At 43.9% G+C, this 19,665-nt stretch overlaps 2 protein-coding genes across 2 annotated transcripts; one reads left to right on the top strand and one right to left on the bottom strand.

The window, feature by feature from the left end:
• Positions 1–2,627: 2,627 nt before the first annotated feature.
• Positions 2,628–7,010, top strand: LOC124698677 (thymidine kinase-like). Its single transcript, XM_047231145.1, has 4 exons — positions 2,628–3,241; positions 3,777–3,921; positions 6,280–6,401; positions 6,543–7,010. The coding sequence occupies exons 1-4, from the start codon at positions 2,931–2,933 to the stop codon at positions 6,808–6,810; spliced, it is 846 nt and encodes a 281-aa protein (XP_047087101.1). The 5' UTR covers positions 2,628–2,930; the 3' UTR covers positions 6,811–7,010.
• Positions 7,011–13,391: 6,381 nt separating this feature from the next.
• On the bottom strand, positions 13,392–18,328 carry LOC124698676 (DNA-directed RNA polymerases I and III subunit rpac1-like). Its single transcript, XM_047231144.1, has 10 exons — positions 18,052–18,328; positions 17,289–17,474; positions 17,040–17,169; positions 16,874–16,951; positions 16,214–16,395; positions 15,812–15,907; positions 15,626–15,719; positions 14,006–14,073; positions 13,879–13,924; positions 13,392–13,787 (listed from the first exon to the last, which is right to left on the bottom strand). The coding sequence occupies exons 1-10, from the start codon at positions 18,151–18,153 to the stop codon at positions 13,684–13,686; spliced, it is 1,086 nt and encodes a 361-aa protein (XP_047087100.1). The 5' UTR covers positions 18,154–18,328; the 3' UTR covers positions 13,392–13,683.
• Between the last annotated feature and the right edge of the window lie 1,337 nt (positions 18,329–19,665).

Below are 19,665 nucleotides of genomic sequence, written 5' to 3'. Positions count from 1 at the left end.
ACGCCTTTTTTGTTGCATACGACCTCCCATGAAAATATATCTACGCAAAATTGTATATCCTGGTTCAATGCCCTCCGGGAGTTTAGCGACTTTTTAGATTCCAAAACATCTAAAAGGAAAACCGAGTCCCCTCAATTTTCCCCTCTCTCCACCTTCTCCCCTCCTCCTCTACCCCTTCTCCACCTTATCCCTCCTCCTCTTCCCATCCTTTCCATCCTTCTCTCCTCTACCTTCTCCCCTGGGACACTCTAGGAACCCATATCTCATACCTTCATACATCACAAGTATTCGTAGATGTCGCTAATGGGTTCAGATATATAAGGACATGCCCGGAACACTTTCCGCAACAATGGCCGATGTGGAGCGATAACCGCATCGATACCCACTCATAACACAAAGATAATTAACACGTGAGCTCTGCCAACTTATATTTGTGGGCGGAGCGCGAGGTGACGCTCACACCGTCACCGACCCCTACGACGGGTCATTCAAGTGTGTCGTCCACCACATTTTTTGGGGACCTCCGCGACATCGAGGCATCCTGGAGCAAATACGGCTACTTCTGCAACCGACGTGCACTCTGCCATGGTGCGCCCACTTCATCGCGTCGACACCTCGATGCTCAACCAGAGCATCGAGGTTGACATCTTCTACGTTGTGTTCTTCGTCGTCACTTAGTGGCTCGTCGCATGTGATGCCGTTGCACGTCCCCATGACAAAGCTGTATTCTCTGCCGTGTTGCTCCACCGGTGCTGTCTTTCCGACGATGTTGCTCGTCCTGAAGCTAGAGTTGCCTTCTCCGAAGATGGAGAAGGAGGCGGTGCAACCTCGGAGGTGCCTCTTTCTTCGGTGCTCCGAGAAGAAGAATGCGACCGACATGTCACAGCTCAACAAGGTGGTAGCGAACTCTGTCAACGATGTGCTGCCGGCGGATGAAGAGTTTGCCAAGTGGTGGTCGACGCATGACAGCGACGCTGTCATCGGGGTTGAGGACGTCGGTGAGTCTAGTGGCTTCTCCTCCTCCTTCCGGGATGATAACTTCGACAACGCTGACGATGGAGGCGATGGGAGGGTCAACGACGCCGAGAACTTCGACGGGTGTGCCTTCGACCGCCAGGACTAGGGTTTAGAGCATCTCCAGCCGCGTCCCCCAAAGCGTCCCCCAAAGCAATTTGGGGCGCGCCGGACCAAAAAACCGTTCCAGCCGCGTCCCCAAACCCGAATTTTGTCCGGCGCGCCCCGATACGGTGTCCGGCGCCCCGAGCCCGTCCCCGTCCCACAGGGGGCGCTCCGGGGATGCCAGACACACCGAAAAGCGAGGCGGGGAGTGGCGGGACCGACCCGTCAGCGGCACAATAAATTCTAACCTAACCGTCGCCTATCTCGCGACGGAAGTTATTGACTTTGCAGCGACGGTGCAGTTCCCGCAGAGGCGCAGCGACGTGTCCCGTCACGCCTAGCTCGCGTGCCGGCGTTAATGAGCGCCACCGCTCCTCCGCCTCCCTCCGGCCTATAAAAGGGCCGCCTCTCATCGTCCCTCTCACACACAAACCCTAGCGCCTCTCTCCCAAACCCTAGCCGCCACCATCTCAACAAGACTCGACGCTATGTCTGGTAGAGGCGGAGGCCGACCTCGCGGCCGTGGTCGTGGTCGTGGCACCACAGCCTCGAAGCCGGCTTCATCCTCCTGTTCTCCTACTTCGGCGACAGGGACATGAGCGTCAAGGTCTTCGACGAGACGCACTGCCGCCGGGACTACCACGGCGACAACACCGACGAGGAGGACGACTGATGATGCAGAGTGTTGTTTCTTCGCAGCGAACACGTGCGCGGAAGTTTCTGGATGTTCGCCTCATCGGTAGAACCAACAAGGGCACCATCCTCCCGCTGGATTTTCCAGTTTGGGTGATTGAGTGTACCCTCGAGTGTTCTTTCTTAGCAGCGAACACAGGAAACCTTCGATGCACGACCTAGTTAGGTTTAGTTTTTTTGCAAAATTTTATATTTGTGTCCACCATGGTTCAAACTATGTATTAGTTTGTGGAAAACCATGTTCCAAATTGTGTCTTACTGTAAACCACGTTCCCAATTATGTATTAGTTTGTGGAAATTGAAATAAAAATGCCATAAAAAGTATTTTAAATGTTTGGGGGAGACGTTTGGAGGACGCGGCTAGTGAGCGACGTCCCCCAAACGCGGCACGAACAAAACACGTACCCCAAACGCTCAATCCGGCGCGGTTTGGGGGACGCTTTGGGGGACGCGGCTGGAGATGCTCTTAGTTTTAGTTAAACTTCGTTAAAACCTTGTAAAAGTCTTAACAGTCTGAATAAAATTCACCTGCTTCATTTACATTTTGTTACTTTCTTTTGCAAACTTTATTCATGAGATCCGGCCTATGCAGCCCATTTTCTATCGGTATCTCTGAAACGCTTGTCCGATTCCATCGCTGGAGACCTTTGGAGATGCCGGTAGAGATGCACTCAAGGATTTTTTTTTTGTCCAAAAGTCTCCATGCGTAGTTGTCGGGATGGTGGAAATGATTTAAAACGGAAAAGTTTTCTGAAGAAGGAAAGTGAGAAATAAATAGCATCCCAGAAAACGGGGAAAAGAAAGAAGAAGGACTCGATCCCACCCTCCACGTGTTGTTCTGTCTTCCCCGCCAAGCCGCCGCCACCTCTTGCTCTCTTCCCTCCAAAACCCTAGCAAAACCACCCCAAAAATCCCCCTTTCCCTCCACTTCTGCCCTGCGATTCCCTCCTCAGAATTTTCAAACCCCGGATCAAGTCCACCATGCGCAGCCTACGTCTGCTTTGAACCGCTCCAATTTTGAAGTTTCATCCTACCTACCCATTTTTCTTCTCGACAATTAATTTTTTTCTTCCAAATCTTGTCCCCTCCATCCAATCAGCTCTACAAATTACTCCCCTATGCGCTCCATTTCCGCCATGAGGTCTCTCCTCCTCTGCGCCTCCTCACCCACCTTCCTCCGCTCCAGCGCTTCCGCTCTCCGGACGCCCCTCTCCTCGCTCCCTTTCCGGCCAGATCTTTCCTGCTCCAAGCTCGGCCCGGCGAGGTTGTCCACTACGGCGGGAGCCAAGCCTCGAGTAGCCGGCGGTGGGTCCGTGATGGACGTCCGCGCAGCGCAGTCTGGCGAGATTCACGTCATCGTGGGCCCTATGTTCGCCGGCAAGACCACCGCGCTGCTCCGCCGCGTCCAGGCCGAAGCCGGCACCGGCAGGTACGGACCCCGTCGATGCCGTGCCAGTTTGTTCTTTACTGCTTTATCATTTGCTGACAGGATGGGCCCACTTGCCTGTGAGCTCTGTTCCTGTCAAGGTTTCTTTTGTTCTGAACTGTTCAGTGATGAACATAATCCATGATCTTAGGCCCTTAACATACAGAGATGTTCTGTTTGTCAGCCAGAAGAACAAGATAGGTACCGGAGAGATTTTCTGTTAGAAACAATGCCTTTTTTTTGGGACAGATCATCTGTTATTTCTATCTCCTGAATTTCACACTTTTGTTGCAAGTGTTCGGAATGTGAGTATGCAACTTACTACCAGATAATTGAAATGGAAATTACTCCACTTCTTAACTTGATTATTTGGTTGGCTGACATAGATGTGTTCTGATAAGTGATAGCGCCCCCTTTGCTGTGTGATGAAATTCTATGTGTTGGTGCACTAATAAACGTGTAAAGTTCGCGTGAGAATTGATCACCTTATATGCTTGTTATACTTTGTATTTTAACACTTCTGCCCCTCCATATGCAGGACTGTGGCACTTGTAAAGTCTGACAAAGACAATCGGTATGGATTGGACTCTGTTGTAACACATGATGGCACAAAGATGCCATGCTGGGCTCTACCCAAGCTTTCATCTTTCCAAGATAAATTAGGGACAGAGGCTTACAATAAGGTTTGCTCAAACATCTCCCTTAAATTTACTTAATAATGTTATAAGCTGTGAACTGCCACTCTGGTGCATATACTTTCTAATGGTCAGAATGGTTGCTTCAAACATCACTCTGCTGTTGTTTGATAGTGTAATAGTTCTGGCACGTTTATTTTTTCTCCATATATGTGTTGTGCTCCAGATTCTCTTTGAATGTACACCAAAATTCTAATATCTTGGGCACAACCTTCTCCACAAGGTACAAGAGAGAAGAATTATCTGGATTTTTACCACGCCTGCAGCTTGCTTCACTTGAATGTAAAAAATAGAAGCATAAATGGCATAACAAATCTTTATCACCTCATTAACCTGTCACCAAGTTCTCTGCACTTATGTGAATATACTGTTGAATTGACAATTCATGCATTATGTGGCATCTAGCTTTCTCAACAAGGTAGAATAGAAGCATATATCTGGGCTGTCACCATTAGTGTCTGCAGTGAAGGCATAAAAATAAATGCGTCTTTAATTTTATCATTACACTCGCCCTTCACTGAGATCTGGATGTTTAGGCAAAATGCTACCATTTTGAAATGTAAAGATAGAAATGTTTGTTATCAGAATAGCTGTTATGAGATCTAGGGGCATATCTAGCTGGATGCCGCGACTGTGCATAGCTAAATTATCCAGCTTTGACTTTGTTAAGCTAGTGTCTGGTTCTATCCCTATATTCCACATGGAGTTAATAGCATAAAACAGCACTTTTGTGGCCAAATTTACTGTTTGGAACCACTTTATTTATTTATTTTTGGGACAGAAATCCACCACAAAATTTTAAGGCTTTTACCAAATACGCTAAACGACCATTCGCGAATTGACAATGTTTCTGACATTCTAGATGGCATGCCATAGGAACCACAGCCAGCCGGTTTCAGCGCATGTCATTCTTCCACGGGCTTCAGGGCCTGCACCTCTCTCCAAAGAATTAGCTCCTCTAGAGTGTGCTGCCACTGGCATTGATGTTCCCTCTGTTGCCTTAGACCATGTCTACACCTTGTCTGTTAGCTCCGCTTTGCCCAGTATACCTTCCCCACATAAGGAACCAACGTTTGCGGGGTGGCCAACGGCGCCAAGCGTGCGCAGTCCACTGAAAGTCTAATCCCTGGCCAGACCTGCTCGTGAACGTGCTGTCCCACCGTGCCGCCAAGTTGCTCCTGAACGTGGCCTAGCTGGCCTCCTGCTGCCCCCTGAAGTCCTGGAGCACCTCTTGCCCTGCTCCTGCTGCCGAATGCGGTGGCCAACGATGGCATCACTTGCGACTTCCTGCTCAGGCTGCTCCATGCAGGGGAGCATGGTGTGCGCGATCACTCCTGGTGTGTGGTTTCCACCGTCAGTTTGGGTGTCAGTACAGGTTCAATCATTTTTTAGCGGTTTTGGTAAAAAAAAAAACCTTTACATTTGTGGTGGATGTCTGTCCTGAAAATGAAAAGTGGAATAATTTGGTACATTCCCTAGTCTCTAGATCCATGGTAATGTGAAGAAGGCAGTTTAGAGAGGTTCTTTATCTCATCAAAATTATTGCCTCCTCTATATCATTTATCCCTATTCTGGTATCTAATCTCCTTTAAGCCCTGCCATCCTAGTCATCTGGTAGTTTGGTACTTGTTCTGCTTTGTACACAAATATATGTAGCTGTGCTATCTGTGCAGTAGACTTATCCCAACTTTGACAACGGATGTACATAATAAACCTATCTATCATGGCCACATGCAAATGAAACCTATAAATCTGCTGTAAAAATATTCCTATGGTATTACTCCCTCTGTCCGAAAATATAGGGCATTTTTTTTCCCGCATGGTCTTTGATACACAACTTTGATCACTAATATATACAAAATTTGTGGTTTTGTATAAATGATATCATTGCATTTGTCTTGCAAATCTCTTTCATTTCGTATATATTTATACAATTTTTGTGGACATATAATTTATTAGCCTATCTTTGACATAAATTTAAAAAATACGGCTAAAGATGTACCTACAAGACTGCAATGTCAAAAATGAACGTAGTATTTTTGGTTCTTGGACTGAAATAGCTGGACTGATCCTGTTGCTATTTTGGTTCTTGAGGAATAGTTTGGCTCAAAGCTTCACGTGATGACAACTGTTGAGCTTGCAAACAGAAGGAAGTAGTTTTGTCACATGTAACAGGTCCATTTGGTTGTCATCCTTAGTGTTCAACTATTTGCGTGGTTTAGTAAATTGTTAGTGATTCGGTTGACTCCCTTACCCGTTCTTTGTCAATCTTTTTTTAAAATATCCCTTTATCCTTTTGTGAGTCTCTTTTGGTTGCAAGGATTTCACTAAAATTTGGTGCTGCAGGTAGATGTCATAGGTATTGATGAAGCCCAGTTCTTTGATGATCTTCATGATTTCTGCTGCAAAGCTGCTGATCGTGATGGAAAAATTGTTGTAGTTGCAGGTCTAGATGGTGATTACAAAAGGTACTTTCTGAATGATTTATCTTGAATCAATTTCGTTACTCTGAGTACTAGTCAGATTTACAGAACTGTGAAGGAACCCCTAGATCTCTGGTAAATAGGGCTATCCAAATAATCCAAATTTCGGATGTTTGGTGATGGCAGGAACAAGTTTGGCTCAGTGCTGGACATCATCCCCCTTGCTGACTCGGTCACCAAGCTAACAGCACGCTGTGAGTTGTGTGGTCGACGGGCGTTCTTCACATTGAGGAAGACGCAGGAAACCAAGACTGAACTCATTGGAGGATCTGATGTTTATATGCCTGTGTGTAGGCAGCATTATTCTGACGGGCAGATTGTTATTGAAGCCACAAGGATTGTTATGGATATTGAGAGATCCAGTGACCCACGCTGTGTAGTAAGCAGCCAATAACGTGTTGAATGTGCTTCCAGCCTGTCTACAAGATATTAATCCCTGTAGCACCATGGCAGCCTAATTGTCACAATAAACAATGTCATATTATCAAATAACAGTTTGAGCAGATAGTAAATATTTACTAGTTGGAATATTGATGATCTGTTTTACTTTGAATTGTTGGCAGTCTGGATTGAGTTTGAGATTGATTTTTTAAATTGTTGATATTAGTTTCGTGTATTTGTACCCTCTCTTGTCTTGAATTAGATATCACATTTGTCTAGATTTGGATGCATCTATACACTAAAATGTGTCAGGATACATGCGTATGTGTATCTACGTAAACCTTACAAGGAAATCGGGATAGAGGCAGTACTTCATTTGTAAAGCAGAAACTGATAGGATCTGTTTGTGCCCCTGTTATTGCACACTAGTGGCATGTTCCAGCTGGATTTAAAACACTGCTACACATGTTGCCCGTTTCATGTCCATGACATACTGGTCTTTTTTTTCTTATTATTCTGAGGATCTAGTCGATTCAAAGAATATTCATAGGAAGAATATTGGAGGATTCAAATTCCTTGGAGTTTTGTCTGGCCTACCTCAAGCGCCGAGGAAATCCAAGATTCCGAGCCGGATCAGACACTGGTAGCAACATCGTTGGCGGCGGTTCTTAGTCGACTTCTTTGTTGGTTTAGGTCCTATCTCTAGTCGCCCCCCCCTCCGGCGTCTGGCAAATCCTAACCGATTTCGTAGCCGTACCCCCAAATGGCCTCCAAAACAGAATAGGTTCCTGCCAATGAACACACACATGAAAATGAACTAAAATCATAGTTTACATAATAAAACAAAGTTTGAAACAACACAAAACTAGGCCTCACCTTTGAGCATCCATAGATGATCCACCAGATGGTCTTGCAGTTGATGACCGTGTTCCGGATGGCGAGGAAGGCAGCTAACGTAGACGGCACTGGGGCACCAACAACCGCAAGAGGACCCATTCGGTGCCATGGTTCAGGGTCAATCACTTGATGTTCCGCTCACTCTCAATAATGATGTTGTGCATACTAACGCGGACAGTCGCCATATCTGTCATCTAATCTTTCAACCATGTAAGAGTTGGGAACCTGGCCATAGCAAATCCAACTTGAAGCACACCAAATACCCGCTCGAAATCCTTTCTACAAGCCTCCTAGCGCTAAGCAAAATGGGCTCTCTTTCCCGAGTAGGTCCTGAGATTGTCTTTACAAATGTTGCCCATCTTGGATAGATCTCATCCGCCATATAGTATCCCTTGGTGTACTCATGGCCATTGATCAGATAGTTCACCGGAGGAGACTTGCCTTCGACAAGCTTGGAAAACACATTGGAGCACTGCGGCACGTTTAACTCCTTTGTGACCTTTTTACATTCCTTGCCAAACAAATGGACAAATCCAGTGCCAATGCATGCAATAGATGCTACCAAACATCCCAGAAAATCTTCTTTCTGTATGATCCAAGCAGTGTATTCATAAGTGGGTGATCGCAAGTATAGTTCTTTAAACATTGCCACAACTGCCTTGTAGAACCGATACATGCATGTGCAGTGGACTCGGCCATTTGCATGTAGTCATCTTGTGTATGAGCAGGAGCTCCATATGCAGGCATCATCAAAGCAGCAGTGCACTTCTGGATCGTGGAAAACCCAATCGTGGCAATACAATCTTGCTTGCAAATGAAGTAGGCATCGTGCTGCCTAATTGCCAAAGCAATCTTCATGAACAGCTTCCGGTTCATCCTGAAACGGTGCCGAAAAACCACATCGCCGTGGATTGTGTCATCGGCGAAGTAGTCGGCGTAGAGCATGCAATACCCCTCCAGCCTTTGCCTCGCATTGCTCTTGCGCCGCCCAACTTTGAACCACCACGTCGTGGCTTGGTATCATGGATGTACATGGCAAGGAGAGAAGCCGGGATTTCCATATGCTCGTTGTCGATGTCCGCAACAGCCTCGGTCTCTTCTTCAAACAGAATGGAGGCCATCTCCTCGTCGTCCGAATCCATCGCATGCAAATCGCCGAACATCTCACGGGCAGAAACGACGTGAGGTGGCCCGAAAATGTTGGAGGATGATTCCTCCAGATCTACGACCGGCGAGCTTGGAGCCGGCTGTGGAGAGGTTTTGGTGGGCGGTCCGGCCTTTTCCGACAGTGGGGAATGGCGAAGGCGGTCGGTAGGGGTGGGCAGGAAAGGGGCGAAATGGGGGTTATTTTCACTGCCGGCCCGCTCCGTTTTCAGCTTCTGCCGGGCCCCTAGCCTGTTTTTTCCTGCGAACACCCACATATCCGTTTGTGTGTGTGGCGCGGGGGGGGGGGGGGGGGGGGGAGATGCTCTCGTGGACTCTTTAGGGCGGGTGATGCGTTGCTTGTGTTAGAAATAAATTAGCTTAAGTCTTAAGCTAACTAGGCAGTTACTTTTTGTCCAACAGCCACGTCCCTCCGAAGGGACACAACCTTGTAAACCGCCTTTGTTGGCACCTGTTCCCTGGGTATATATACCCCTCAATCATCAATGAAATTAACACTCTAAACACGTTATCACGCACTTTGCTCTCCAATAGAGCGATAGGCCATAAGAGAAGGACCGGCGGTCGGTGAGACGTTCTTGACGAGGCCGAGTTTGCAACTACGGCGGCGCCCAAGCCCATCACCCATGGCCTTCGGCCTCCGCAAGAGTCCTCCTGTGGCTCCTTCGCCCCTCGTGGCATGGAGGCACCCGAGCTCGCGACTCCTGCGGCGCGGTGGCTAGCGCTCCTCAGCGCACGACTCCGGCTAATGGCAGGCGCACTGCGTGGCTGCACCCTTCGGCGCGCACACAACCGGGACGGCGGCGAAGGCGACCCCGAACGGCGTAGTTCCCAGCACGCGCGGCGGCCTTTTACCCCGATGCTGCTCTCTCCTGACGAGGCTTCTCTTGGAACGGAGGCGTCCGCACCCGCAGCCCTCGGCCAAGCTCCTTTCGCTACAGGGCCGCATGCTCGAATTTTGCTCGAGAACCACGGCCGGTGTCTCCCGTGTAGAACTGAAACGAAGAAGAGGAACAAATTGATTGATTCGTATCCACACAGAGGAAGATAAGATACCTTATCTCCTTGGTGCATATTCAATTTAACCCCTTGTTTGCTACATTTAATACATAAACCATCTAATTCATTAAACATAGTAGTCCAGTCCTCAGACGGACATATTCTTAGCACTTTTAACTTCTGGTTATTATTTGCATTTTAAGAACTTTTTTCTTTAAGAAAAATATTAATGGTAGTCCATCAGGTTAAAATTTTAATATATATTACATATGATTTTTTTAATCATGTACCTTTTACATTATGTAAAAGTATAACATGAAGTCCTCAAGCCTTCATATATCGAGCCATATTATTTAACTCATATTTTATATATTCAAAATTATATGTTCTTATGTATATTTGCCTCTAGCATTTTATATAACACATATTTTGGTACAATAACCTTATTTTACAAATCTCATTTAAATTATGAGATAATATTGGCGATAAATATGTGACTGATAACCCACAAGTATAGGGGATCGCAACAGTCTTCGAGAGAAGTAAAATCCAAATTTATTGATTCGACACAAAGGGAGGTAAAGAATAATTATAAGCCTTAACAACTGAGTTGTCAATTCAGCTGCACCTGGAAAAACAGTAGTAACAGGGGTGATGTGAAAGCAGCAGTAATATGGGAGCAATAGTAAAAGTAACACAGCAGCAGTAGCAGTAATATGAGAGCAATGGCACCAGAAAATAGTTGATACTATTTCCAATGTCATATGAAAACGAGTATATGATGATGAGAGATGGACCGGGGTTCCCAGCTATCTACACTAGTGGTAACTCCCCAATAACAAGTGTTGGATGAACAAATTACAGTTGGACAATTGATAGGATTGAAATAGCATTAAGACAGAACATCAAGATTATTAATCATGTAGGCATGTTTTCCATATATAGTTATACGTGCTCGCAATGAGAAACTTGCATAACATCTTTTGTCCAACTAGCCGGTGGCAGCCGGGCCTCAAGGGAATCTACTGGCAATTAAGGTACTACTTTTAATAGAGCACCGGAGCAAAGCATTAACACTCGGTGAAAACATGTGATCCTCATACCTAAGCCTTCCCCTCCAGTTATCCAGTTGCTGTCACTCTGGGGCCTCGGGTTCCGGACAAAGACATGTGCAAACAACTTGTAGATACAATCTAAGCAATAAGTATAAAGCTTAAATCTAAGATCATGCCACTCGGGCCCTAGTGACAAGCATTAAACACAACAAGATTGCAGCAACAATAACTTCATAAACTTTATAGTAACAATCCATCGGATCCCAACAAACACAACACCGATTACATCAGATAAATCTCAATCATGTAAGGCAGCTCATGAGATCATTGTATTGAAGTACATGGGGAGAGAGTACCAACTAGCTACAGCTAGAACCCGTAGTCCATGGGGGAACTACTCACGGAGCATGATGGAGGCGGTGGCGTTGATGGAGATGGCTTCCGGGGGCACTTCCCCGTCCCGGCGGCGTGCCGGAACAGAGATTCTGTCCCCTGAATTGGAGTTTCGCGATGGACAAAAGAGTGAAGGTACCTAATGTAACCACTTTCCTCCAAAATGAGAGCAAAAGGGGGAGAAAATTGCCAATTTTCTCCCCCTTTTGCTCTCATTTTGGAGGAAAGTGGTTACATTAGGTACCTTCACTCTTTTGGCACATTGGTTGCATGCATAATATGATTTTGTGACATTTTTGTCACGAGTAAATGTATGTGGCAGATTTGCAAAGTGTTGCAAATTTATGACTGAATCGTTCAGATTTTCAAGTACGTGAATATAAGGACTAAAAGTCTATGACATTTATTATTTATTTATCGGCATTCTTTGTGGTACTAATCTCCCCCTAATGCCGAAAAATATTCTTATTGCAAATGCAATCAGCGTACGGGCTATCAATAACTCCCTTGTTAGGGTTTAAGGTATTTGACGGATATTGGAAAATTATACCTTAGTTATTTATCACATAGATCCCAAATTGATGTGAGGGCCCATGATGTACGTTGGGGTGGTGATATCGGTATATAACCGAATTATCGCAGATGGGAAATACTTGTTTTATTTCCACATACTTACTGCAAGGGGAAGCAGTATGATAAGCAGCTGTTGTGATCTTGATTAGATCTACGGTGTGTAAGACCGCATGTGTCCAACAATATGTTGGTGTATCAAATTTTGTTGGAGTGATCATTTAATTAGTTTAATTCTTTTGACAAAGAATTTAGTTACACTATTCTGGGTATGTACTCTTAGGTACTTAGTAAAATCATAAATGCTCATGCGATAATTAAATTGGTCAAACCAATATATTATGATATTTTTCTCTTAATTTGAGAAAATAATTTAGTAATATCATGAGTTTGTGCAGATTAGAGACCCACATAAGACAATCAACTTGATGTATCTATGAATACCATGAAATACTTATATCACCCAGATAGTTATTGAATAGTCCACAAGTATGTTCTTGAATAAGTTCAAGAAATTTGAGTGGAGTGTGAGAGACATAGAAAAAAAATTCTCATGGCACATTAGGTGCTCATAAAATTTGATGATTTGAGAATTTTGCAACTTGTAAATTGTGACCAACAAAATTTCACTAAGTTTTCACATTATCCCTATAATGGGTGATTAAGATGATTATGACAAATCTTAAATTCATCAAGATTCGATTTTTGTTTGTTTGTACGCAACAAAGTTTAGTATGAATTTAGTTCATACATAAAAATATCATGTATGAGAAAGATGATATTAATGGACAATATACCACATTTAGTAGTATGATTTAGGCTAAATGATATATTGGGATAGTCATGAGACAAAATGAAGGCCCAAACGTGTATTGGGAATGTATTCCATAAGAAAATCCATATTGTGAAGGAGTGCATCTCCTAACGGAGTGGACTTATGTTATGTTTCTGATGAAAATTATAAGTACAATCCGCATCCAGGTTATTTTCTGGTTTTTATCAAGAGATGTTTCAAATTATCCCTTTGCACTCACATTACTTAATGAATCTGAAGTATAATTCAACCAAATGCTAGGGAAAATTATCAAGAGATGTTTCAAATTATCCCTTAGATCTTAAGCTAACTAGGCAGTTACTTTTTGTCCAACAGCCACGTCCCTCCGAAGGGACAGAACCATGTAAACCACCTTTGTTGGCACCTGTTCGCTGGGTATATATACCCCTCAATCATCAATGAAATTAACAGTTCATCTCTCATTGCTTTTACTCTAAACAGCTTGTGCCAGAGGCTGAACCAGTCTTCCAAAGATTCCTCCTTCAGTTGTGACATGGTTTGAGAGCATGGTGCATTGCCTTCTCGCCCTTCATGACAGTGCAAGGAGAATTCTCTTTGTTGGTCGTTCAGTCCTTGTGAGCTGGTCATGTGGTGTCGTGTTTGTATCCGGTAGCCTACTTTGTGTTTACCGGCCATCTTGGCCTTTCTTTATGAAAAATATGATACACCTTAAAAGGTGTATTCTAGGGGAAAAAGGTCATGTATTGTTTCCGTGCATACCTGTTTGGATATAGATTATAGGGATTCAAATCATTAATGTATGATTTAGTGCACAAAAATTTCCATACCCCCATCCAAAAAACACCATACATATTCCAGCTCACTAATTAGCTTGTTGTTTTACTTCTATTCTAGTTAGATGATTGCTGAATGTGGCTCCAGAGTATGGAATACGTAAGTTCTACAATAACCATAATCCAAGATAAAGCTTCCGGGCACAGCAGAATGGAGTACTCAAAACTTTGTATCAGAATCAGGAAAGCTCAGATATCACACGCTCGCACTTCTCCTCAAGGATCTTCACGGCTTCTGTGAAGAGCACTTCTGGGGGAAGAGCTCCCGTGGACTCGATTGTAACTGAACCAACAGAAGCAATTAAAAATAGCATGGTGATTAGCAACAAGCTAAACGAATAGGAAACATTATAACCAGGTCATGCGTTACTTACAAATGAAGTGGTCTCTAACACGGCGTAGCTCTATTTGAGGTTCTACCTCAACAACCTCCACTTTTGCTTTACCTTCATCTACTTTGCCATCTGCTTTGTCTTTATCATCTACTTTGGCTTCGGTCACTTTTACTTTAACGCATTCCCTACAAAGGGTGCATGCTCTTGGTTTTGCAACAACTGCTCTCTTCTTACCTATACATGGAAATGGATTAACACAAGCTTCAGGTAAGAACATATCTTGGAAAAGAGTAAAGACATAACATATATTACCTATATCTACACTAGGATTTTCTGAAGAATTAAGAACTCTTAGCGAACTCCCACATTGACTTGTATGAAAATGAATGCTGGGGTTATTTGGTAAGTTAGAAAAGATTTAAAAATAGGGATCTCCACTCTTCTTGTTTGATAGATACAGAGTATATGAAACCTCTTTATGTGTGTTATGGTGATGGGCCTGGGACCTGCGGCCGAAAAGCATGTCCACGGCAATATGATAGAGATGAGTTAGTTTCCTAACTACATGGAAACAGCTAGTATCGCTTAAGAAGACTCGTAGTAGTTGCAGCAGGATAGGCAAGTCTGGCATACACAGACAAGGAAACCTTGTACATAGGTCATAGGTCATAACTATCTTGATAAGTCAAGTATGAACTGAGATCCAACTTGTGAATCAAGTTAGTTGTCCTATATAAAGATTAGTGTGTATAACTGTGTTGGTCCAGCAATTAATAAACAGAAGTTCCATAAAGCATCGGAGCCTCAAAGTCTCAAGGATGAGCCCTGTCGTCAGGCTGAAGAGGGTGAGTGCCCTACCCAACTACCCAAGTCTTTTCGAACCATTATTCACCTACCCGTTGTGGACAAAGGTCCATGAGAATTTGGCTCAAGACAATTGCTACTCTGTCATTATAGTACTCATGTGTTCATGGCTTCATGCCTACACTTTTGGAAGCTTTCCTTCATTTTATGTTTTTCTCGAAGTACTTTTTTAGACCGTGCAACTCCAAAATTTTGGTGGAATGGGACTTCTGAATTGGATAAGAAAGATACTGGTATGAACTTTTAGTTAATTGCTAGTCTCTGCTTGGATCTAGACTTCCAAATATCAATATGATTTATCATGAAACCTAAGAAATGATTTACTCCATAGGTTTTCTGCTTCCAGATGCAGGTACCATGACAGAGGACATGGCCAAGTGCTAGAAGACTGCCGCGTAAGCCTACATCTTACTAGTTATAGGAATTGTAGAGAAAAAAGCAATGGGGTTGCAGACATTTCGCTGGTGCTCACAGAAAGAAGATGCTCAAGGGAGATGTGACAACTATGGAAGAGCTAAGAGACCCTAAATGCTGTGATGACAATTCTGCATTCCTTACAGTAAAACAGAATGCTTGCGTAGCTTCCTTTGTTGCTGTCAAGGTTGTAATGATCTAAGTCTTGGGAGGTTGTACCCTTTTTCAGAGCAGTGGTTGTATATAAAACAGCTCATAGTGAGAACTGTCGTTGGTTGCATGTTTCGTTTTTAATTGAAATGAAGCTGGCAGGATTCTTATTAAAATTACAGACAACATCACCAAATAATGTATTAAGGGCAAGAGATGACCTAGTAGAGTTAGTGTTACTAGGATTGACAAACCACTCCCTTGCTACCAAAATACAAGTCAAAAACTAAAAACAAGTACACCGACAGCTAACTGAAACTTCTCAGACTCTCAAAATAGGAAGTGGAAGACAAGTTACCATTTCCTAGTTCTTCAATGTCAAAAACATTAACTGGGCATTTTTTCACTAGCTGCTCAGCATCGCCATCTGTAAATTCTTTGAGAAGAACAACCTATATGATAACATAACAATGAACAGTTGAAACAGAAATAATGTGTGTTACTCGCCATTTAATTATCGGAAATGCCATAACAAGAATTCTACCTCAGGGAGCATCCTGTACCAGGCTGTAGCAACTGGAGACCACTTCGCATGAATTTTCCCCACTCCCTTAACAGCATGTGCCTCAAGCTCAATAGCCTAAATGAAAGAAAAACATTATGGTTAACATTTAATACACCTGCTAGAAGAGCATATCTTTGCAAAAATTTCTTTAGGTATACACTGATGCCCATGAACTTAGGCTTGATTATCTAAATCACACAAGGAGGTTCTTCATATAAATTAAGGCAAAGCTGCATACATACAACTCTGAATTGACTACATTAAAGGCTTTCTTGTACCATGCGGACTGAACAAAACACTTTGATCAAAATGTTTTGTAGGAAGGACATCATAGAGCTAATTGTACAAGGCAATAGAACTATAACATAACAACAAAATTACCTGTCCTGGTCCAAGCCTTGCAATCGTTATATCTTCATACTTCACACCGAGAGGTCTTTCAGACGCCTTTTTTTGGCTTTGACCAAAGGATGTATAGGTCTTCGGTTTTTCCCCAGGCTGCGCAGGAGATGCAATAGTCAACTGGCTACCTTCTGGCAACCACTCCAATTGACCAGACTTCACTGCAAGTCAAGAAAGTTGTAATCACTTGACATACTACAAAATCCCAACCATATCCCATAAACAAAACTGGATAATGCTAAACAGTATAAAGAAGTACAACAAGAGAACTACAACTGAAATATTTAATTTATCATCGACTTAAGATAAAGGTATTTAGCAAAGCAACTTCTTCATGATGATTGACATAAGACATTTACAAGATAAGATACTGCATGTTCTCCAAGTGAGCTGAATAAGCAGAAGTACAGTACTAAGAACCAAATATCCACTGTTCATTTAGTTGGCATTGTAACAATATATTTACAAGTATAAGAATAAGGAAGGACGCACATTTCTTATCAAAATCAATTTACTAAAACGATGCAGCAGAATAAGCTGGAGCTGATTATTGAGGAAGAAATAGTTTGTTGAACGATATATTGAATGGGACTAATAAACTGTACCAGTGCCCAGGTTGGAGGTGAATGAGATATATACCTGTAAGACGTTGGGAACCCTTTGCACATGAAACATGCAGTTTGTATACAATAGTATTCCTCTCACTTGGCGTATCATCTGCAAAAAGAAAAGCATAAGATGGCCCTTACTGTAAAAGCGCAACACTGTTTGTGAATGTGAAACATCAGAAATTTGTGTCACTGACTGGAGATATAGTCAAAAAGCCTTGGATCTGCATCAAGTGGAATAAGGCCTAGTCGATGCGAAAGGACCTCATCTGCTATAACTGAGGTGTTGTCAACCATCAAGACTTTCTCAATAGCCATTGTAGGAACCTATGAATTCATAGTACAAAATATACATATCCAATGCTTAGATATTGAAGTGGAACCCAAACATATATGACTTGCTAGAATACGCAGAATAATTTTCGAGATGGCAGCAACGTGCATACCTCTGCAATGAGGATTCTGCGGAAAGCATTTGCTATGGATGCATCAACACCAATCATATCAAACTCCATATCATCCTCTGTAAGTCGATTAATCTTGATTTTGAAGTCACTGCAGAACTTCTCCACTGATACACTATTATCAACTCCCATAGCAGCAAAAGCACCCGAGTATTGAAACCCTTCAGTCTTTTGAAACATAAAAAGGCAAAGCATACAGGATTAAAATATGATCTAATTGTACGTCGCCCTCCAGTAGTAATAAACATAAAATTCCGCTGAAAAATTGAAACGCCGAACTGTATTTAAGTAGCAACATTTTGCCAGTATAATTGGAAATATACTGAAAAGACTGAAAATGGTGTTTTGGCAAGCAACCAAATTCCAACTAAACAATCTTTTTACTATAATAAGGAGAAAAAAAATAGCATGCAAAGATATTTGAGACTATATATGTTCCAAGCCTTCAACAGCAGCAAAATAGCACATCAGACGATGCTGCAAAGCGAAATCACCTTCGCTTCTATATTAGACTAACTAGCCGATTATTAGATGCTATAAAATGGAATGATTAATGTTTCCACTAGAATTTAGGTTCCTAATAAATAAGAAATTTGAAGAGCACATGATTTCTGCGGAGGACTGGAATTTGTTGCACAAACAATTTAACCGCAGAAAAATGAACACATGCATAATTAAAGGGCGTATGAAAATCACTGGTAAGACGAGTATAGAATTAAGCATAAGAAAGGGCTGGCGTATATACATGAGTGGGGGCATCGGCCTTGCAGACAACACGGGTGCGCTGGAGCTCGAGGTGGTCGGGAAGCTTGTTTCGCGGTTGCGCGGGCGCATCATCGATGTCCATGGAGGATTCGGGGTCCTTCTCCGGTGTGCTTCCTTGCCTGACCTCTCGTTCACTCCTGGGCTGGAGGCAGGCGGCGGATGTGTTCAAAGAGGATGGGAGATCGAAGAAGAGGGAAGAGGGAGCGCCGACGCTGGAGCCGTCACTGGATGGTAGCGGCGAAACGGTGAGAGGATGGAGCGGCGGCGGCAGGGGTTTGGGGATGGTGAGGACGGACTAGGGTTTTGATGTATATGCTGGCCCACATGTCATAAAGTTTTGGGAAGCCATCAGAAAACTGGGAGTGGGGCGCGATTTTCTTTTTTCTTTTCACGGAGGTGGGGCGCGAATGTTGGGAACTCGGACTCCGGCTGGAGGATCTGCATAACGCGTCCCAGGAAGGCTTCAACAGTTCAACGGGGCGATCCATCTGTGTTCTCGAATCGGACAAATCTATGGTCCAAAGCGCGGACGTATTTTACTATCCTACGGTGGGAAGGAGGTGCTGTTAAAAGCGGTGATTCAGGCGATTCCCGCATATGCCATGTCAGTCTTCAAGCTGCCCAAACAAGTAATTAAAGGGATACAAGATGCTATGTTCCGTTACTGGTGGGGAGATGATGATGAGTAGAAACATATGCACTGGTTCGCTTGATGGAAAATGTGTGTTCCAAAGTCGAAAGGTGGAATGGATTTAGAGATCTACATTGTTTCAATCTAGCTATGCTAGCCAAGCACAGATTCACTATGTGCTCAGATCCTTAGAGCAAAATATTACCCTACAGGCGATATACTTAATGCACAATGACGAGGCGGTTCCTCGGCAATGCCCACCATGAGGGGCTTGGGTTTTAGAGAAAGACGACGACGGAAGTTCTGGGAGCGAGGCGGTACACGACGTACCCAGGTTCACGTCCCCACGGTGGAGGATCGTTACGTCCTGCTAGCAATCCACTATATGAATAGATGTACAGGGTGCCGCCATAGGCGGAGTTGTTGGATCTAGTCTAGTTCTAATCCGCGGGTTGCGGTTTCTAGGCGTGTCGCCTCTACAATTATGTTTCTGATTATGCGTGTCCTAAGGGGTGCCTCTGCCTGGCTTTATATATCAGCCAAGCTAGGGTTTATAAGAGTTCTAGTAGGATCCGTGTTGGAGTCTTCTTTCCTTGTAGTCCAAGTTGATATTCCTTGCGGGTCCAGCTTGTCGAGTCCTTGTGCTGGTCCAGCTTCATAGTTTGCACCGGGTATGGCAATGTCGAGTACCCGAAGGGTTATGCCCACGTCAGTAGCCCCGAGTGTCTGGCCGAAGTGAAGCTTCGGGCAGGGACTCAAGTTGTCTTCGCCGAATGTCTTGATCATCTGTTGAATCTTGTGCTTGATGTAGAGTCGAAGTTGCTTTCTGTCGGGTGCGTGAAGCGCTCCCGATGGGAGTAGCCCCCGAGTCTATGGGAGGGTGCTTGCAACCACGCATAGACTCAAGTTGTACTACTCGAAGATCTTGATTGTTGATGCCGACGTCTTCAAGTTTATTCTTCT

This window comes from Lolium rigidum, chromosome 3 (genome assembly GCF_022539505.1).
Source record: "Lolium rigidum isolate FL_2022 chromosome 3, APGP_CSIRO_Lrig_0.1, whole genome shotgun sequence".
Lineage (NCBI taxonomy): Eukaryota > Viridiplantae > Streptophyta > Magnoliopsida > Poales > Poaceae > Lolium > Lolium rigidum.
Note: the sequence above shows the minus strand (reverse complement) of the source record. Positions and strands in the feature narration are given on the sequence as shown.